Source organism: Phycodurus eques, chromosome 20 (assembly GCF_024500275.1).
Source record: "Phycodurus eques isolate BA_2022a chromosome 20, UOR_Pequ_1.1, whole genome shotgun sequence".
In the NCBI taxonomy this organism is placed as follows: domain Eukaryota; kingdom Metazoa; phylum Chordata; class Actinopteri; order Syngnathiformes; family Syngnathidae; genus Phycodurus; species Phycodurus eques.
Genome location: NC_084544.1, coordinates 560,352 through 577,989, shown reverse-complemented (window position 1 = coordinate 577,989; position 17,638 = coordinate 560,352). Strand labels below are relative to the sequence as shown.

At 48.6% G+C, this 17,638-nt stretch overlaps 1 protein-coding gene across 1 annotated transcript; it reads right to left on the bottom strand.

Annotated features, from left to right (window-relative positions):
* Positions 1 to 12,672: 12,672 nt before the first annotated feature.
* Positions 12,673 to 15,986, bottom strand: LOC133396124 (uncharacterized). Its single transcript, XM_061665609.1, has 6 exons — positions 15,861 to 15,986; positions 15,195 to 15,340; positions 14,452 to 14,516; positions 14,208 to 14,375; positions 12,763 to 12,891; positions 12,673 to 12,710 (listed from the first exon to the last, which is right to left on the bottom strand). Exons 1-6 carry the CDS (start codon positions 15,978 to 15,980, stop codon positions 12,673 to 12,675), a joined length of 666 nt encoding a protein of 221 aa, XP_061521593.1. The 5' UTR covers positions 15,981 to 15,986.
* Positions 15,987 to 17,638: the final 1,652 nt, after the last annotated feature.

The window sequence follows — 17,638 nt, the reverse complement described above, 5'->3', positions numbered from 1 at the left end:
ATGGACATATTTTAGCAATAAAATGATGATGACTCGTATTTAGCACGTCTGAAGTTTTACGTTCGAACCTCACCTGAGGCCTTCTTGCGTGGCCTTTGCATCTTCTCGATGCGCCTGCGAGGACTTCATTGAAGACTCTACATTGTCCGTAGGTGCTGTAAACGTGAATTCTTATGTGTCTGTACGTATGACTGGTCGATTGGCTGGAGACCAGTCCAGAGTGTACTCCGCCTCTCACCCAAAGTGATCTGGGGTAGGCTCCAACTCACCTCTGACCCTAATGTGGGAAAGCACCATCGAAAATGGATGGGTAACATCCAAATCTATGAAATCCACGAGGCTCGCAATTAACTTAGGACTTAGGACTTAAACTGCGCATGACACAGCCAACTCCAAATAGAGGACAGACCCTGGATCGCCACGGTTACTGACCTGGCTGTATCTGACCACCAATGTGCGTATTTGAACATGGCCAGCAGCAGAGCAGAGGGGCTCGTGCATGCGTTCGTCTCCTGTCAGTGAGGCGACTGCAGAACTCAGCGACTAGCGTGCTGACGAAAACCTACGTGACGCTGTCCTATGTCGATCGTAGTTTGTCGGTTCACGTCGTGTTCGGTAGTGGCGAGCTCTTTCTTACTTTGTATTTCGCTTTTTTTGTGACCCTTGTTTACCTCTTTGTTTTGGAAATGAAACTCGACTTTTTTGGAGACTCCTGCCTGGCCTCCCTGCTTCCTACACCTTTTGGTCAAGCGCTACCACAAAAACCTGCGGTCCTGAGAGAAGCTAAGGCATTGTACTTTTGTTCCATTAATCCTTAAGTTAGCTTTGCTACTTTCCCAGGAAGAAGAAATTTGTTTGTTGTTTCCCCCCTGGGGAACTCATTTTGTAAAAAAAAAAAAAAAAAAAAGTAAATAAAACACGCGCAGGCCAAAAGGTAAGCGACTGAGCGGCTGCTCGGGACTCGAGGTAGTTGGGGACCTTGCACTTCTTGCTCTGCGGGGACATAACAATGCGGTGGATGGCTTTTTGTGGAGTTCTTGCTATTTTCATTGTCTGTTTTTATCTCTGTAAAACACTTTGAGTTCCTTTTTTGAAATGTATGGAAAGTACTCCATGAATGAAATTTGAGTTGGTTTAGGAGAAAAAAAGTCACTCACAAAATATGCTCTGAGGCTGTACGCGACACACAAATATGATGATGATGATGATGATGATGAGGATGACGCTCAAGGGCCGTTGTCGGACTGCGTTTTGGTGCGCATTGTTGGCTCGTGGCCAGCACACGGAAGGAAGGAGGTGGAAAGGTGGAGGCGTGTCACGCAGTCCACGCAGAGAACTTTTCTTTGTTCTGCAAGAGCGTTTCCGGGGCCACGCGGCGTGCGCGCGCAATTGTGTTTGTTGTCGGAACGCCGCATTGTTTGCGCCGCTGACTTCAAAGAGCACCCACCCACAAATCATGGCGGAAGTATTTCCACGCTGTACTGAAGTACGCACACGACTCGATCGATTCGGCCATTTGGTGCCGAAAAGGACTTTTCACTGCCGTGAAAAGAAAATGGAAACGTTCCGTTATTTTAGAGTAACTCGCGTAACGTACATCGTGTCGTGTGCGGTATGTAACGAGATAAGGAGTCCACGTTAGCCACGGCCGCTACGTTAGTGACTCATTTTATTTGTGATGGAGGGTTACTGCAACACTCAAGTTTATCGGGTTTTATTTCTTGCAATGTACAGTCAATTCAAAATCAAAAACAAGATGATCAATGTATCTGTCGGGCAGAAATGTTGCTAATTCCGTGCGGCTTTGGAATCCTCGCAGCTGTCTGAGGGCCCTCCACCTCTGACGGGCGGCTCCTACATCCGCCCTTGTTTTGTTTTGTCTCAGGAGCTGTCCAATTGCTTCTTTTGACCTTTTTGTTGCTATGCGGATAGGTGGGTATTCCCCCATAGTTTCAGCAAAGGTCCCGAAACCCGGTGTGAACAGGTAAGAGCGCACGGCGGCGGCAGGGGTGCGCGTGCACGGCAAATGATTGACACCTTGTCAGTCACTCCTTCTGTCTCTCGTTGGTTGCTTTTCTTCAGGCATGGTGGGGCCACAGATCATGGGACTCATTTTACGATACTGGCACATTTTTAATGACCGTTATTTTATTTATTGACTTATTTTATTGTATGTCCTCCTTTAATGATGACTAAAAAAAAAAAATCAATACTGCGCTCAAGTTGAGCAAGGTTGAAAAATGCACGCGAGTTCAAAATCCAAGTATTTGCACGAAGTTGCTTCCCACCACGGCTTCCGTTGCTGGGCTGCTGTTGCTCGCTTCAGGAGGGGAAGTGCCGTGGCAAATGGATGGCTGGAGAATGTGGGATCAAAGGAGAGACTTGAATCCTCTCCGTCGGCGCTCCACGGTGTCGGCAAATCGTCTTCCACAGACGTTTCCTTCCTGTCTCGCAAACAAACCGGCGACGTTTCACCGGATATTTGCCACATTTCCGACGTCACATCCGTTTGGGATTTTATTTTGGACGTTTAACTCATTGCCCGCTAAATGTTTTTCAAATCAGTTTCCCATATTGCCGGCAGCCGTTCACAGCGTTTGGGCCGATTTTCCGAGGCTTTTCCGTTCTTTAGTCATCAGCAGTCGAACGGGGGTTGGTTTCACCAAAAACATCGGTTTCTGATCAAAAAGTGGACAAAATCAGGTTTTTGGGGGGTGAAAAGAAACGTCAAGCACAGCGGGACTTTTATTTACAGATGTACAACTAAGAAGCGCGCCACGAGCGACGCTGACTCGGACACTACGGCGCCCACGGCAATCGCGATATGCATGTTTGCAGTGGGCGGCGCTTCACCAGAAGCAGGAAACCCGCCGCTTCTCGACAAATCGCATTCCAGGAAGGTTTCGAAACGTGCGACAACAGGAAAACATTCCAGGGTGGAGCCCGTCCAATCAGAGCAGGGCAACATTTTGCGCCGTGGCGTAATTCCTGATCGAAGATGAGCGCGCGTGCGCATTGTTTGACGTCCCAAAAATTCTTTGCGTGAGGAAAAGAGGAAGTCACGTTTTAATCATCTGAATTGATGAAAAACCTTCCAGGGCCAATCGCAGCAGTTTGTCGTCCTCGTCAGGGATTGCGTCACATGATGCGATGACATCGTCTTCAGGGGGCGGGGCCATGGGGGATTACTCGGGTCATTTTCTGCCTGATTCAAAATCAAGCCCACTTCCAAAGAAATACTTTTGGAGTCAGACAGACGTGTGTGTGTGTGCGCGCGCGTGCGTGTGCGTGTGTGTGTGGCGGGGAGGGGGGCCGTCAGCGTGGGCGTTGATGGTCGAATGGCTCGGTGGCTGGCCGATGACTCAGGTGATGTGTCATCGTCGCACGCTATAAAGGGGGACTTTCACACGGGTCCACAAACACACGCGTACTGTAGACACGCACACACCTACACACGCTGGATTTGGTTGTTCCGCTCGGACCCACAACAAAATGAGACGTAAGTTTTAAGTTTGATCTTCGGTTGCCGCTTTTAACGGCCGTGTGTGCGTGCGTACGGGCAAGGGGGGCGGGGTCTGCCTATGCAGACGTCTTGCGTCATCGTCCACGATGTCGTTTGACCGGACATAGCAGCCTGGTAGCATCTTTAGATGGGCTAAGGAACTATGTTGTGATTGGTTGATGATCTTCATTTTGACAAGAGTGGTGCTTTACTGCCATCTTTTGGTATCTTGGTCCCAAGGAACTACGTTGAGGTGATTTGCTGAGGTTCATTTAGACAAAAGTAGCGCTTTGCATTTTGTTGCCCGGGAACTGAGCCGAAGTGAATTTGAACGACGGTAGTGCTTTGCCGCCTTTTTCGGCATCATGGTGCTCAGGAAGGATGTTTTTTGCAGAAACCGCTTATTGGTGGTATTTTCCTGCTTATTCGCTTTTTTTCCCAGCAAAAAACGAAAAGTTTGCTATTCGCTGTCGGGTCGGGCCCCCCGCGAATACCGCAGGCCCACTGTAGTTTGTTTAGCAGGAGCATCTTCAAATGGGACGCCGTGTTGGTCAGGGGACTCAGGCGACGGCGTTCCACCGGACGACGGCCGTCGGCGCCGGCGGGTCGCGCGATACACCGAACGAGCCGACCGCGTGACACTCCCAAAGGAAGCGCTGCGAGACGGCCCCCTCCACAAATGCGGGTGTGTCGCGTCAGGACGTCGCAAATGATTCACGCTTTCGGCCCGTCGGCCCCTAGCGACGATGTCTGCGCGGGTGACCGTGTGTGTTTGTGTGTGCCTCCCTGAAAGCGTGTACATGTTTATTTGTGAGTGAGTGTACGTGCGCTTGTGACCACGTATTGTGTGCGTGCGCGTGCGAGAGTGTGACTGCGTGTAGGTGTATGCGCGTGTGTCCCTGAGTGAGTAAGTGTGTATGCGCAGACGGTGATGTCATCACTCGCATTAATGCGCTGCGCGCGTGCTCACAAATTCACGAGGAGGTCACAAAGTGGGTCAAGATTTCCGACGTCTAGACAACGGAGCGTTGTGATGTCGTTCGGGGTCGGAAAGGTGACGGCACTGACAGGCAGACGTTGTGGACGGTATTTCGTTGCGTCTCGACTTCCCAGGCGGAGGCCATAAGAGTTGAATTGCTCGATGGTGTTGACACGGGGTGCCCGTAGGACATTGACGTGCCACAGAAGTTCAAAGAAGCTAATGTGGAGCTAAGATGAACTAAAGTGAAAGAACAATGCAAAGAAGCTGAAGTGAAATGAAAAGAAAGTAAAGTGAAGATAAAAATCACAGTGGAACTCAAAAAAACTCAAGTGAAACTTGAAGAAGGCAAAGTGGAACTAAAAGGAGCTAAAGTCAAAGTCAAAGAAGCCAGCGTGAACGATGAGCGCCTGACGCGCCCTCGGGGCGCTTCCCGCCTGCAGGCGCCGCGTCGGCCTCCCCGGAGGCCCGTCGGAAGTTCGTCGAGGTGAAAATTGCAACCGGAGAAATGTGGAAAGTCCACCGCTGGTGCGCAGTCTGACTCAGCGCGGCGAGTCTGACTCGGCGAGGTCCCGTCCGTCTCGGTCACGCCGCTCGTCAGGCCCTTTTTTGTCCGGGCCTTTTACGGCCGCGGTCGCGCGCGACTGCGCTGAGCCGACGTCCGCTCGACTCGCTCAAACGTCTTCGCTTTGTCATTGACTTTATTCACATTCGGCATTTTTATATTGGGTCGTACGTCACGTGACGCCACAACACGCGCACGCCGTCGTCGTCCTCATCACAATGGCGTTTTCTTCCTTTCTCCCGGGCAGCGCTCTGTGACTCCGCCTCTCGCGCGCTGCGCCTGCTGCTATTGGCAGAGCTGCTGCGGCCGTCGCAGTGCGGCCCCGCCCGCGACGGCGTCCTCTGCAACGCGCTCAAGTCGGCCGCCGATCGAACGGACGCCATCGGGAGGACGGCGGAACGGCTGCAACACGGGGTCGCGACCCTACTGCCCGTACTCTTTGGCCTCCTTTTCCTCCTCCTTCCTCTTCCTCCTTTTCATCGTCATCTTCGTCCGCTTCCAGCGTTTCCAATTGAAAGTTTCCGTTTGCGTTTCAGCGCGATGAAGACGTGGACGATTTGTTGGCGGTCCGACTTGAAAGCCTTCCTGTCATAATGATGACAGCTGCTCACTTCCACACGTTGAAGGTAAACAGCTTCAGGACTTTTAGACGTCTTTGCATGTGCAGTATATGTTTACATATTCACACATTACCGTACATCAGACACATTTATCACATTAAAACATAAGATGGGTCATGTTCAAAGGTGGAATCTCTACGTTACGTTAAAACGTGCTCGTCAACTTTTTTTTTTTTTTCCTGGTGCGGTCTTAAGTTTTTCATCGTGTAGACCGCCACTTGTGATTGGCGGGCAGATTCGATGACCGTACCGACACAGAGAGCCCGCAATCCGATCGCCGCGGCGTGCGCGCGTGACTCGCGTTTGTCGCCGCAGGCTAATGAGAGTTTGTCGGAGCTGTACACGCGCACGTGGATGCTGCGCGCGCACGCGGGCTGGCTGGAAGCGGTCGCCCGCAACGCGGGTCTGCCCTCCGAGGCGGCGGGGGGCGCCGGCGCACACCTGCTGCGGCTGGCCACGCTCATGGGGACGGCGCTCCTGGCAGGTGAGGCCCGCGCCGCCAGATGACAAACTGAACGCGCGTGTACCCACGTCCCGCTTCTGTCTTTTTCAGACGGGAGCGGCCGTCCCTCCGCCGCCGCCGCGTCCGATCTTTCCCGCCGTGTCGTCGGCGTTCGACGCGCTGCGCTACTGCGCGGAGATGGGTCGCCGGCTGAAGGTTTTCTGCGGGTGGTCCCGGCGGATCGTGCGCTACCTGCGGCGAACGGCGACCTGTCCCCCGAGGAGAGGGTGAAGTCCTCTTCAGCGGGAATGCGCGGTCGATGATCCCTCCTCGCCGGCAGGGGCCGCCAGTCATGCACACGCGACATTGGACGGGCCGTCGCGATAGTCACGTGGCAGACAAATAGGAAAGGGACAAATCCAGGTGCATTGTGGGTACTCCGTTTACACAGTCGACCACATCGACATGAAGAGTAGATACGGCAGTGGCTGCCTGGCTAACCGTGCCTATGTGGCGGCCGTGTTGGGTGGGGCAACGTTCCCGTCGAAGGCGATACATGGATGTATGATGAAATCGAGTCGTAACTTGCTCATTTCTCTTCGGATTTTCGTGAGGTTTACTTTTTGTCAACGCCAAAGTGTACGTTATCAGTACATAAATAGATGTATTCATTTTCTCTCCTTGTGATTTTGACCCCTTTTCTATTGTTCAGTGAGTGTCCTTGGGTTTTTTGAAATAAAATGTATTATTTTTAATATTAGAAAAAAAGATCCCCCAAAATATTTGTACATGTTCTCTTGTTTTAGTCGTACGGCCTTTTATGCGACCGTATGCAGCGCAACGCGCCGTCATTCTTTTGGTTTGGCACACAGATGTGTACGGTTGGATACGTCGCTATCTTCGTACGTCGTCGCTGGCACGCGGCTCAAAATGGCCGCGTCGTATCCAACCGTACACATCTGTGGTCAATCGTCATCTCGCTATTCACACAAAATCTACACGAAACACGGTACACGTTTCGAGCAAACTTGCTGCGGGTCCACACTTCTGCTGTTGTTTACATTGATAACGCATTTCCGTACGTTTTCTTTTATTGTATTTATGATGACGATGAGATGCCGGCGTCTCATCTTCATGTCTGATGGAATATTTAATGAGTCATATTGTTGTTCCTTTTGTACTTATTTGAATAAAGTTGACATTGAAAGAACGGCGCGACACACACGGTGTTGAACACGCACACACACACGACATAAATGAAGGAGTTTGACTTTTGTCATTAAGACAAAAAACGTGTGCGTCCAATCCATTCCCTTTTATTGCGCGTTTCCCGTCTGCGCGTTGGTCTCATCCCGCGTCCGTTACTCGTCCATCGTCGATTCTGCTGCGCAAACCTCTGCGAGGACAATCGCAGATTTCGTCACCCGATCACTGACTCGGTAATCCGATCGCTCGTCGATAAGCGTCTTTTGTCTCACCTGCTTTGCCATCGTAGATGAATAGTCGCCCGGGGGTGAAGGACAAACACTCGACCATTCTCGCCAGCTTCTCGTGTTCGACTTCCAACTGCGACGAGTCCACCTGATGCCCGGCCCTCGCTGAGCAGGAAGTGACCCATCTCGCCGGCTTCGACAAACATCAACATGGCTTCCGACGACCTCTCGTAGAAATGCAGCGTGGACGAAATGTTGAGCGTCAACAGCGAACCGTTGCTCACCGCTCCTGACACGCACGCAGACGCAAAGCATTGATGATTAGTCGGTTCTCGGTGGAGGTTGTGCCACATTTTGTCATCCCCCCTCCCTCAAAGGGATTGCGTTCCAGACCGACGAAGTGAAATTCTGCGATATAGAAATACCCCGTTTAAATATACCCTAGACATGTTTTGATAGCATTTACAGCACTTCTCCATTTGTAAGGTCTTTCAAACAATCCAAATCCAAATACGTTGAAACATAATATATATTGCGAGAGGGCAAGCGCAACGCGTAACACAGAAAAACCCGACAAACACGATCCAAAAATAGAAACAACTGTCATAACTCTCACAAAAAGCTGTGATACAGCGAACCGCAATGTGCGCGTGTCCGTGCGCACGTGACTCACTGTCAACGACAGCCGGCAAGACGAGGGGGTCCGCGGTCGCCGGGTCAGCGGGAGCGGTCACGTTCAAGGAGCAGCTAACGCACGAATCGTCGCTGCAACGCACAAACACGACTTTGTCTCACACGCGCACGCTCGTGCGCAGACTCACGCACGCTCTCACTTACCGGTACTTGTTCCTCTCCAGCAAGTGTACAATTTCGCGTTTCGGGCGCAGACTGACATGCGAGTGGGCCAGATCGTTAATCTGCAGGAACTCGGCGGCGCCCCAATGCAGTCGCCGCTCGCCGAACACCTGCGGGAGACCGCGCCCGCTCGACCTTCGGCGGACCGTCACGTTCAAACTTCTTCACTCCGCCGAGCCAATCATCAAAGCGGACCAAAGCCTGTGTCGTGGCTACGTAGGGATTTCTACAGAGTGGACCTTGATAGCATTTGGAATCGTTCGGCCTCTCCCGGCTGGCTCGCCGCTTTAACTGATTTGGAAATCACCAAATAACCGGCGCGCCAAAATCTCGGTGTATCAATTCGGGAGGAGGGGAACGATGCCGATGATGCGCGATCAATCACCACGACAGGAATTTGACGTAGTGTTGCTTTGAGATACAAGCTTACCTCATTTCACGACCGCACTTGGATCTTCAAACGGTCCTGTCTTAAATCTTCTGTCCCCAGGGAAATGAACGGAAATGCCATTACCATTAATATGTCTCAGAACCCGAATAATCTATTTTTTCATGGGTTTTTCATCCTTGCTGGTCTTATTGCGTGGGCTTTCTTGGTAAAGCGGCCATTACGCTCTACCGCCGCTTTTAAGATGCCGTGCACCTTGGGTAAGAGACGTTTTTTTGTGGTTGTTGTTTTGAAAGCCGATTCTTCACTTTGGTCCGATGATGTTCTAAATTTGTTCGCAGAATAAGGACAAATTCGATGAATCACAGATTCATGCATCAAATGCGCATATACCATAATTTAAGTACAAATTTGTTTGTGAATGAAGTCTCATTAGGACATGATACAAAAGGAAAACTCGCGGAAGGCATCGCAGTAATACATAAAGTCAAGTTTCCACCAACGAAATATGAAGTGTTTAAGTGTCGAATATAAGAAGTGTGTTCTTCCATGATCATTGTTTGCCTTTTTTTGTTTTTGAAATGAAAAACATTTTGGAGACTCCTGCCTTCCCAAGCGACGGAACGAGTACAGTAGCAAACGTTACGGAGTCGAGCTCATGCCACGTACTTTCCAGACGCATTCAGTTGAGGGCATTAACCGATCATGAAATGAGGACAGTGATCCATGAAACGGGTTAAAAATCATTTTTAACACTTGGATGCTTTGGTTTGTTTGATTTGAACTTGAAATATATTTATTTACTTGTAAAAGGGTAAAAAAAAAAAAAGATGGAATCTTTGCACAAGCCTATATTTGCTTTTTTCCTTTCTGCAATGAACAAAAGAGGCTCATTGGGAGTAAGCAGTCTACAAACAGTGCTTGTGTTCAGAAATAACACCCAAAACTGAATGACAAAGGAAGCAAAATGTGCCGGATGTTTTTCTCATGTGATTTTTACGAAGCTTTTTATGTCTTTCCCGTTACGCACTTTGGAAGGAAATGTGTTTGAATGGGCCGCCACCATTTGCTCTGTCAACAACAAGCTGTGTGCTATGTTTGGCTTTTGATTTGTCTTTACCATGATGGAACTCTTTTTCAATCATCTAACTTGGAGAAAATAGGTCTTCAAGCGCGGCTGCTTCAGCGGTAGAAGATGGATGGATGGATGGATGTTTCAGTCTGGGAGACATTGAAATATATATATAAAACCAGGGTGGCATCAAAAACTTGCTAAATGAGAAAATAAAAGCGTCATCACGCCGATGAATCGAACGATATGCAAACGAACCCTCTCTACAGAGGAGGGCGCCCGCTTGCCGCGCATTCCGACAGGCCTACAAAATGGCCGACTCGCTAACCGGTGGCAAGGCTGCCTTGACCCAAGATGACCGACCTGATCCAGGTGCTTGGCGGGGAGGGGCTTGTAAAGGGCATCACAGGGGCGCGGCAGTTGCGCGAGTGCGCCGGACGCCGTCATCGTCATCGTCATCGTCGTCACCTTCAACATTGTCATCGTCGCCATTTTCATCTTTGCGTTTTGTGCGCTTCGCTGGAGGAAGTCAAGTGGCGCCACAGGGCCTCACATCGGAGGGCTTTTAAGGCGGACGACCCCTCCCCTACCCCGCTCACACTCCGCACGCACGCGCGCGCGCACACACACACCGTGTGTGCGCTCAATGTTGTCAACCTCGTTTGTTTTTCTGATAAGGTTGACAAATTCCAAAGTCTTATTTTATTGATTAAACTTGTCAAATGTTCAAACGTTATTCGGTTGGGGTCTGCTTTGTGTGGGAGTGCTTACATAACCGAGCGCCACATTACAAAACGGCAACGAAGAGGTCGTGAAACTGTTACAAGAATGAAATTCAAGTTGTTATAACGATGTAAATAAGCTATTACAAACATGTTAACAAATTGTAATGAAGCTGTTATAAAACGTTTTCAAGATCTTAATAAGCTATTAGAAAAGGTTTGTCATTTTATAAAAACGTTATGTAGTTGCAGTTAAGATGTTATAAAGTTGTTATGATGAACTTGAAATGTTATTAAAACTGTTGGACAGCTTTGATCAAGCCATGATAAAATGCTATTCAAATGTAATAAAACTGTTGTTTAGATGTCATGAAGCAGTTGTAAAACTTTGACAAAAATGTCATGAACAAAGCTAATTCAGAAACTGGAAAACTAAGAAGCTAATTTAAACAAATTAAGCTGCTATATGACTCTTACAAAACTGTCATTATTAAAAAACATTTATTCAAATTGTAATTCAGCTGTTAGTAAACTGCTGTTAAACTGTGACAAAGATCTTATTAGGCATCGATAAAATAGGGATTAAGAGCTTATATAAGCGTTATAAAGCTGTAATTAAGCTGTTATTGCAATGTTATGAAACTTATGTAACAACATAGAATAGGAATGTTAAGGTTCATACACTATTTTCAATCACGTGTAATGTGTGTTTTTTTTTTCCCCACACAACGACGACGACTGTGAACGTGAGTAGAATACGCGTAACCGCGCGGTCTAATTGTGTCGTGAACCTGTCAGAGAAAATGCACGGACGCCAATCTCCACTAATATTCTGACAGCCAACTGAAAACAGAGTCAAAAAATGTTGTGTCACATTCAGAAGAGATTCTCAAAGTTCCCTATAGTGGTATGTGAAAAATCACGGAATTAAATGTTCAAAGTGGGCATAATGCTACTGTTGCTTCAACCTTTCTTTGAATACTTTTGTGAACTACAGTTAAGTTGTATTGGACTTTGAAGTATCCTACATTTGCATTGAATTCTTTACAGCTGTTTGTTTTCAAGCATTTTTGGGGTCCATTTTTATTGAAGGGTTTTTTTTCCCAATACATTTTAACGATTTCATTGAAGGTTTTTCCCCCCAATACGTTTCAACTAGGGCTGTAACGATTCACTCGCCGGTGTGACTGTGAAATCAAATCATTTCTTGGAAGGGAATCGGGTTAAACGAATGATGGTAATCAAATATAAAGAGGCGGCACGGTGGACGACCGGTTAGAGCGTCAGCCTCACACTTCTGAGGACCGGGGTTCGATCCCCGGCCCCGCCTGTGTGGAGTTTGCGTGTTCTCTCCGCGCCCGCGTGGGTTTTCTCCGGGCACTCCGCTTTCCTCCCGCATCCCAAAAACACGCACGCCAGGTTCATCGAAGACTCTAAATTGCCCGTAGGTGCGAATGTGAGTGCCAATGGTTGTTTGTTTGCACGTGTCCTGCGATGGGCCGGCGACCGGTTCAGGGCGTACCCCGCCTCTCGCCCGAACATAGCTGGGATAGGCTCCGGCACGCCCGCGACCCGCGTGAGGAGAAGCAATCGCAGGGCACATAGAAACAAAGAACCATCCGCACTCGCGCTCGATTTAGAGCGTTCAATGAACCGAGCGCGCGTGTTTCTGGGATGCGGGCGGAAACCGGAGTACGCGGGGAAAAGCCACGCCGGCACGGGGAGAACGTGCAAACTCCACACGGGCGAGGCGGGATTTCAACCCGCAACCTCACAGCTGTGAGGCAGACATGCGAATCGGTCGACCACCGCGCCACCTGATCTAAAACGATGTATTGATTAGTTTTGATTAAACTAACTAAACTAATCGACGAATCGATTACCTTATGAAACGGTTTAAATCGATATATTTAACTCGATCCAGTTTGCTCGTAGCCGAGTAAACGAATGAATCGGTACACCGCAGATTTTAACGGAAGCGTTCTTGAAATATTTTCTTATTTGAAGTCTGCGTGCTTGCCCGAGTACAAGAAATGTGAGCCAAAAGCAGCGGGAGACGTTTGTCCTCGATGACAACTTTATTGAGCGCTGGCTTCAGTTGATCATGACGACTTTGCGGCCGTCGCAGAAGTCTGCGGGAGCGAGAGGGAACAAACAAAAACACATGATGGTCCCGACCCACACCGTTGCGAGGTCTCGTGCTGCGGCCCGAACCTTTTTCGGGGTCCATCGTGAAGTCGGGTTCTCCGGAGAAGCCCAAGCAGCCGGCCTGCTTCTTGAACTGTTCCACGTCCGAGTCCTTCACGTCGTTTCCTTTGACACACCGTTCACATTCGATATCGTTATACAACCGCTTTTGGGGTTGATCCGCACGACGACCCGACCGATTCGTCGGCCGGCTGATTTGATCGGCCGATATTAGCGCTTTACAAACTGGCAAAGAGCCAGACGATTATATAGAAATACTTTTTTACATTTGTCATTTTATACATTTTTTTGTTGTACATATTACCACATTACAACATGAAACAAAGAAAATGTCAAAAGAAAAGAAAAGAGTCAAATGTGCTGCCTTCACAAAAAGAAGTTATTTCAGTCATGATATAGTTTTTCAATGTAATTCACCAATGAATCGGTTCTTTGAAATTTACTCTGCCAAATATTGGAATCGGCCTCAAAAACGTCCCCGTCGTTCGTGCCCCACTGCGTACCTTCACTCGTGAATCGCAACAGTTTCTTTCATTTGAATAGTGTAAGAGTGTAAGACAACTGTTTGTTTTCAAATATCTATTGCTTCCAAAATCGCAACTAACGATGCTAACCGTTAGCCTGTCAATGGCGTTTTCCAATATGTGTTAGCAGTAAGCTAGTGGGAGCCAAAGTTGTTTGTTTGTTTGAAATACACCAAGTGCAATTGCCGTTCAGTCGTGTCAGTCGTGTCGAGTTCGCAGCCACCGTTGTATGAAAAGCCGTGCTTGAGCAATCCCCCCGCCCCCACCCCACCTTTTGGCCACACCTTCCAGATGCTGGATGATCTGACTTTGTTGCACAGACAATAAACTGCTCAAGTAACTTTGCCTTCAAGTTTTCTGTTCAGGTATTCAGAATTTTTGAACAGCTGGACACAGAATGCACAAACCACGTCACGTCACTAGCCATCCGTCCGTCCGTTTTCTGAGCCGCTTCTCCTCAATAGGTGTCGCGGGTGTGCTGGAGCCTATCCCAGCTATCTTCGGGCACACCCTGAACCGGTTGCCAGCCCATCGCAGGGCACACACACAAACAAACAACCGTCGGCACTCACATTCACACCTCCGGGCAATTGAGAGTCTTCAATGAACCTGGCGCGCATGTTTTGGGGATGTGGGAGGAAACCGGAATGCCCGGAGAAAAGGGACCCCGGTCCTCGGAACTGTGAGGCGGACGCTCTAACCGGGCGTGCCGCCACGTCACTAGCTGTGCCAAATAGTCCGTATGCGAATTGGAGACGTGCAGCCAATCACGGGGCACATACAGACAAACAAGCGTTCACATTTATGGATAATTTCGTTTCTTTGGTAAAGCTAACATGCTAACGTGTATTTGGAATGCGGAAGGATCTTCTCCAGAAAACCGTTTCTGTTCCTCACCAAAGAGGTAGATGGAGCGGATGCCGAACTCGTCGTTAACGGCGTCGTCTATGTGGAGGTCGAAAGCCTCCAGGAAGGTCTTGAGGTTGCGAGCTGTGCTGTTGATGCTCAGAACTTGGCAGCCTTCGCACGTCGGCAGTAGGTGGAACTGCGACGAAATGTTTCGCACTAAGGACGACAAAGAGCCACGGTCACCGTCAAGGGCGGACAGACGGCGCCGTGTTAAATGACAAAGATGGCTGACTTTTGGCGGACGCCACATTGCCGTCGATGGAGACGTTGAGCCTGGTGCCGTAGCAGGTGCCGTTCCTGGAAAAGAAAACCCGCCTTGACGCTCGTGCGCATAAAAGGGTCGTAAATAAGTTGTAAGAAGGGGCTGCAAAAAAAGTGGCAAAGTCTTGGAGGAGTTGTCAAAAATCCGTCCAAGATTGGAGGTCAGCGGAGATAGACTCCGTACGCAAAACGGATACACGGATGGATCGGCGGTCGTAAAAGAGTATGAAAACGCTCGTCGACGTGTAGAAAAGTCATAAAGGGGTTGCGCAAAACGGCGCGAAAAGTATCCTCAACAATCAATCGAGTCTTGCGTAAGAGTTGTAAACATGTCATGAAAGAGTTATAAAATGATTATGAGAGAATCTTCAAAAAGGGTCGCAAAAAGGCACAGTAATTTCAAAAGGTACAGTAAAAAAAAAAAAAAAAAAAAAAGTTGTGAAACTGTCATCCAATCCTAAAAGAGTTGCAAAAGACTCCCAAGTGTTGTAAAAGTCTTTTACGCGCTCAAAAGAATCACGAAAGAATCTTAAAAACATGCAGAAAAAGAGTCGTTCAAGGGAGGAAAAGAGTCGGGAAAGAGGTGCCAAAGTGTGAAATCGTCATCACAGAATCGTTAAAGAGTCGTGAAATGGTGGCAAAAATGTCAAAGGACTTATAGGAGTGTTTGATAACTTTGCGCGTTCTATTATTCGCGTGTTAGCGAGCACTCACATCAGCATCTCCTCGTAGAGGAGCATGTCTTTGTCGTTGTGGGTGGCGGCGGTCAAGTTGACGCGAGTGCTTTCGGTGACTCGGAGGATGGCGTTGTCGACGGTGCTGTCGGTGAAGCCCGAGATGAACTTCCGCTGGCCCGACAACTGCGAATGTCAGCCACACAAAGTGACGATTTGTTGAAAACACATTTGTTGTTTTTTGCGCTTGATCAAACTTGACGTCCGAAAAATCGATAGGTCGGTGGCATATCTGAAGCGCAACTCGATGAAATTGTGGAAAGAGTCGTAAAAGTGTCACAAAAGAGTCGTACAAAAGTCGTGGAAGAGTTGGAAAAGTGTCGCGAAATTATCACGAAAGAATCTTTCAGGAATGTCGTGAAAGAGTCGTAAGTATTGCAAACGTGTTTCACGAGTTTGAAGCAAAAGGAGCCTAAAAGGAAAGACTAAAATTGATTCAAAGTGTCATAACTAGGTGCGTGTTTGACAGTTTGTCCCGGCAAATAAACGGCTGGAAGTTGATCGTAGCTTCTGCCACCTCGTGGACGAACACGCAATTGTCACGCCTGTCACTATATGTCGCCGTCTTCGATAAACGAACAACAAAAGATCCTTTTTTGAATCCTCATTTGGCCTCGGAAACGACGGGACGGCTCGCGGGGCTCACCTGTCGGCGGTCGTCGAGCGGCAGCGGCGCGACCAATGGCGCGCATTCGTCGGGCGTCGGCACGGCGACTGCGCCCGAGCGCGCCAGCGCAAACAGGAAGAGGAGGCACGCGGCTTTCATGGTGACCCTTGAAGACGAGTGGAGCGAAGAGCGCCGAGGACTGGACGCCTTTATACCGCCGGGCCCTTCTTGTCACGTGACCTTTGTCGATCAGTCACTCGCTCGCGCGCTTTTGCTGACGTTGACCAACATCGGTCAACTTTTGGTAGCAGCGCAGCCGCTGATATTGACTCGCATTTCTTCACATTTGGTCCAAAAGTTGAGTCGAGACTATTTTGTGACACGTGATGACACTTACGACTCTTACGAGTCTTTTATGACACTTTTCCACCTTTTTCTTTACGAACGCTTTTGAAGATGCCTTTGTCATCATTTTCCAACGCGATTCCAAAGACACTTTAACGAGTCTTTTCTGATGGTTTTTTTTCACATTTTTTACAAATATTTTACGATTCTTTTTGGCAGTCAAACTTTTTGCAACACTTTGATCAACGTTAACTAACCTAAGCAATATTGCTCATATTGAGACATACTTGGTGACATTTGTTAACACAGCATTTTGTCATATTTGTTAACATTGAGTAATGTTTGTTTCCATTCGGGAAGATTTTGGGGACAATAGAGAACATTTGCTCATTTGACGAGTTTGTGTGCGTGCGTGCGTGCGTGGGCGGGGTCACCGGGTCTTGGTTTGCTGGGCTCAATGAACCCCCCCGGCGGCCCCCGGCAACCCCGCTCTCATCCGGAGGACTTTCACCCCGATGGCGAAAGACACGGCGAGTGCGCACGTCATCGCAGCCCCGACATCTTTTTGAACAACCGGATGGAGACCAGAAAACACTTCAGGAAAACGTTTATGAGTCATTTTATTGTTATTATTATGATCATCCTTATTAGTAGTAGTAGATGTAAAGTGTGACTTTGTGGCTATGAATGAGGTATATCATGCACACAAAAGACATGATAGTTATATATTCCCGACACCGTACATTCGGGAGTTTCTAGCAAGTTTCTGGCAAAGGTTCGCTTCCCTCTTTACTGAACCACACGTATCCGAGCTGTTTAGGAGCGTGATCGTGAACGCACACATTCAAATTTCACACGGAAAATCAGAATCAGAATCATCTTTATTTGCCAAGTACGTCCAAAAAACACACAAGGAATTTGTCTCCGGTCGTCGGAGCCGCTCGAGTACGACAATTGACAGAGAACACTTTGGAGACAGAAAGACGTTGACCAAAAAACAGTCACTTGAGCAATAAAGGCTTGCTAGTTGTCTGGTAATGCCGGTACGAATATCTGGATTTATTTCTTTTGGGGACAATTGTGTCCTCCAGCACTTAGAGCAGTTGGAATGACTAATCTCGCAATAGTCCGGCGCAGCGAGCATCGTGCAAAGGGCGCCGAGACTTCAAGCGAGTAGCGTGATCATCTGGGACAATGTCGATTGTGCAAATGTTGCAGATACTCCTCAGTCAGCGTGCAAACGGAGCGGATGCTACTCCGGCACGAGTGGCCAGTATTGGTCAACAACAGATATGCAAATAGGGCAGCGTGGCGAGACGACGACAGCGAGTGCACGGGTAATATATCTTTGGCCCCACACAAATGCGACAACAAACTCAATCGAAATGCGCAATTGAGCGTTTTGTACGCCCGCTAAACTGCCGTCAAACGCTTTTAAATGGATTTGAATCGATTGTGTTGGGTAGACCGAC

Bases quoted from the DNA above. Each gene is read 5' to 3' on its own strand.
- LOC133396124 (XM_061665609.1), bottom strand. From the start codon at position 15,980: ATGAAAGCCGCGTGCCTCCTCTTCCTGTTTGCGCTGGCGCGCTCGGGC. The intron at 14,517-15,194 runs GTGAGTGCTCGC...TTTCTTTTCCAG, and splicing joins CTCTACGAGGAGATGCTGAT to GAACGGCACCTGCTACGGCA. The intron at 12,892-14,207 runs GTGAGGAACAGA...GGTGTGTCAAAG, and splicing joins CCGCTCCATCTACCTCTTTG to GAAACGACGTGAAGGACTCG.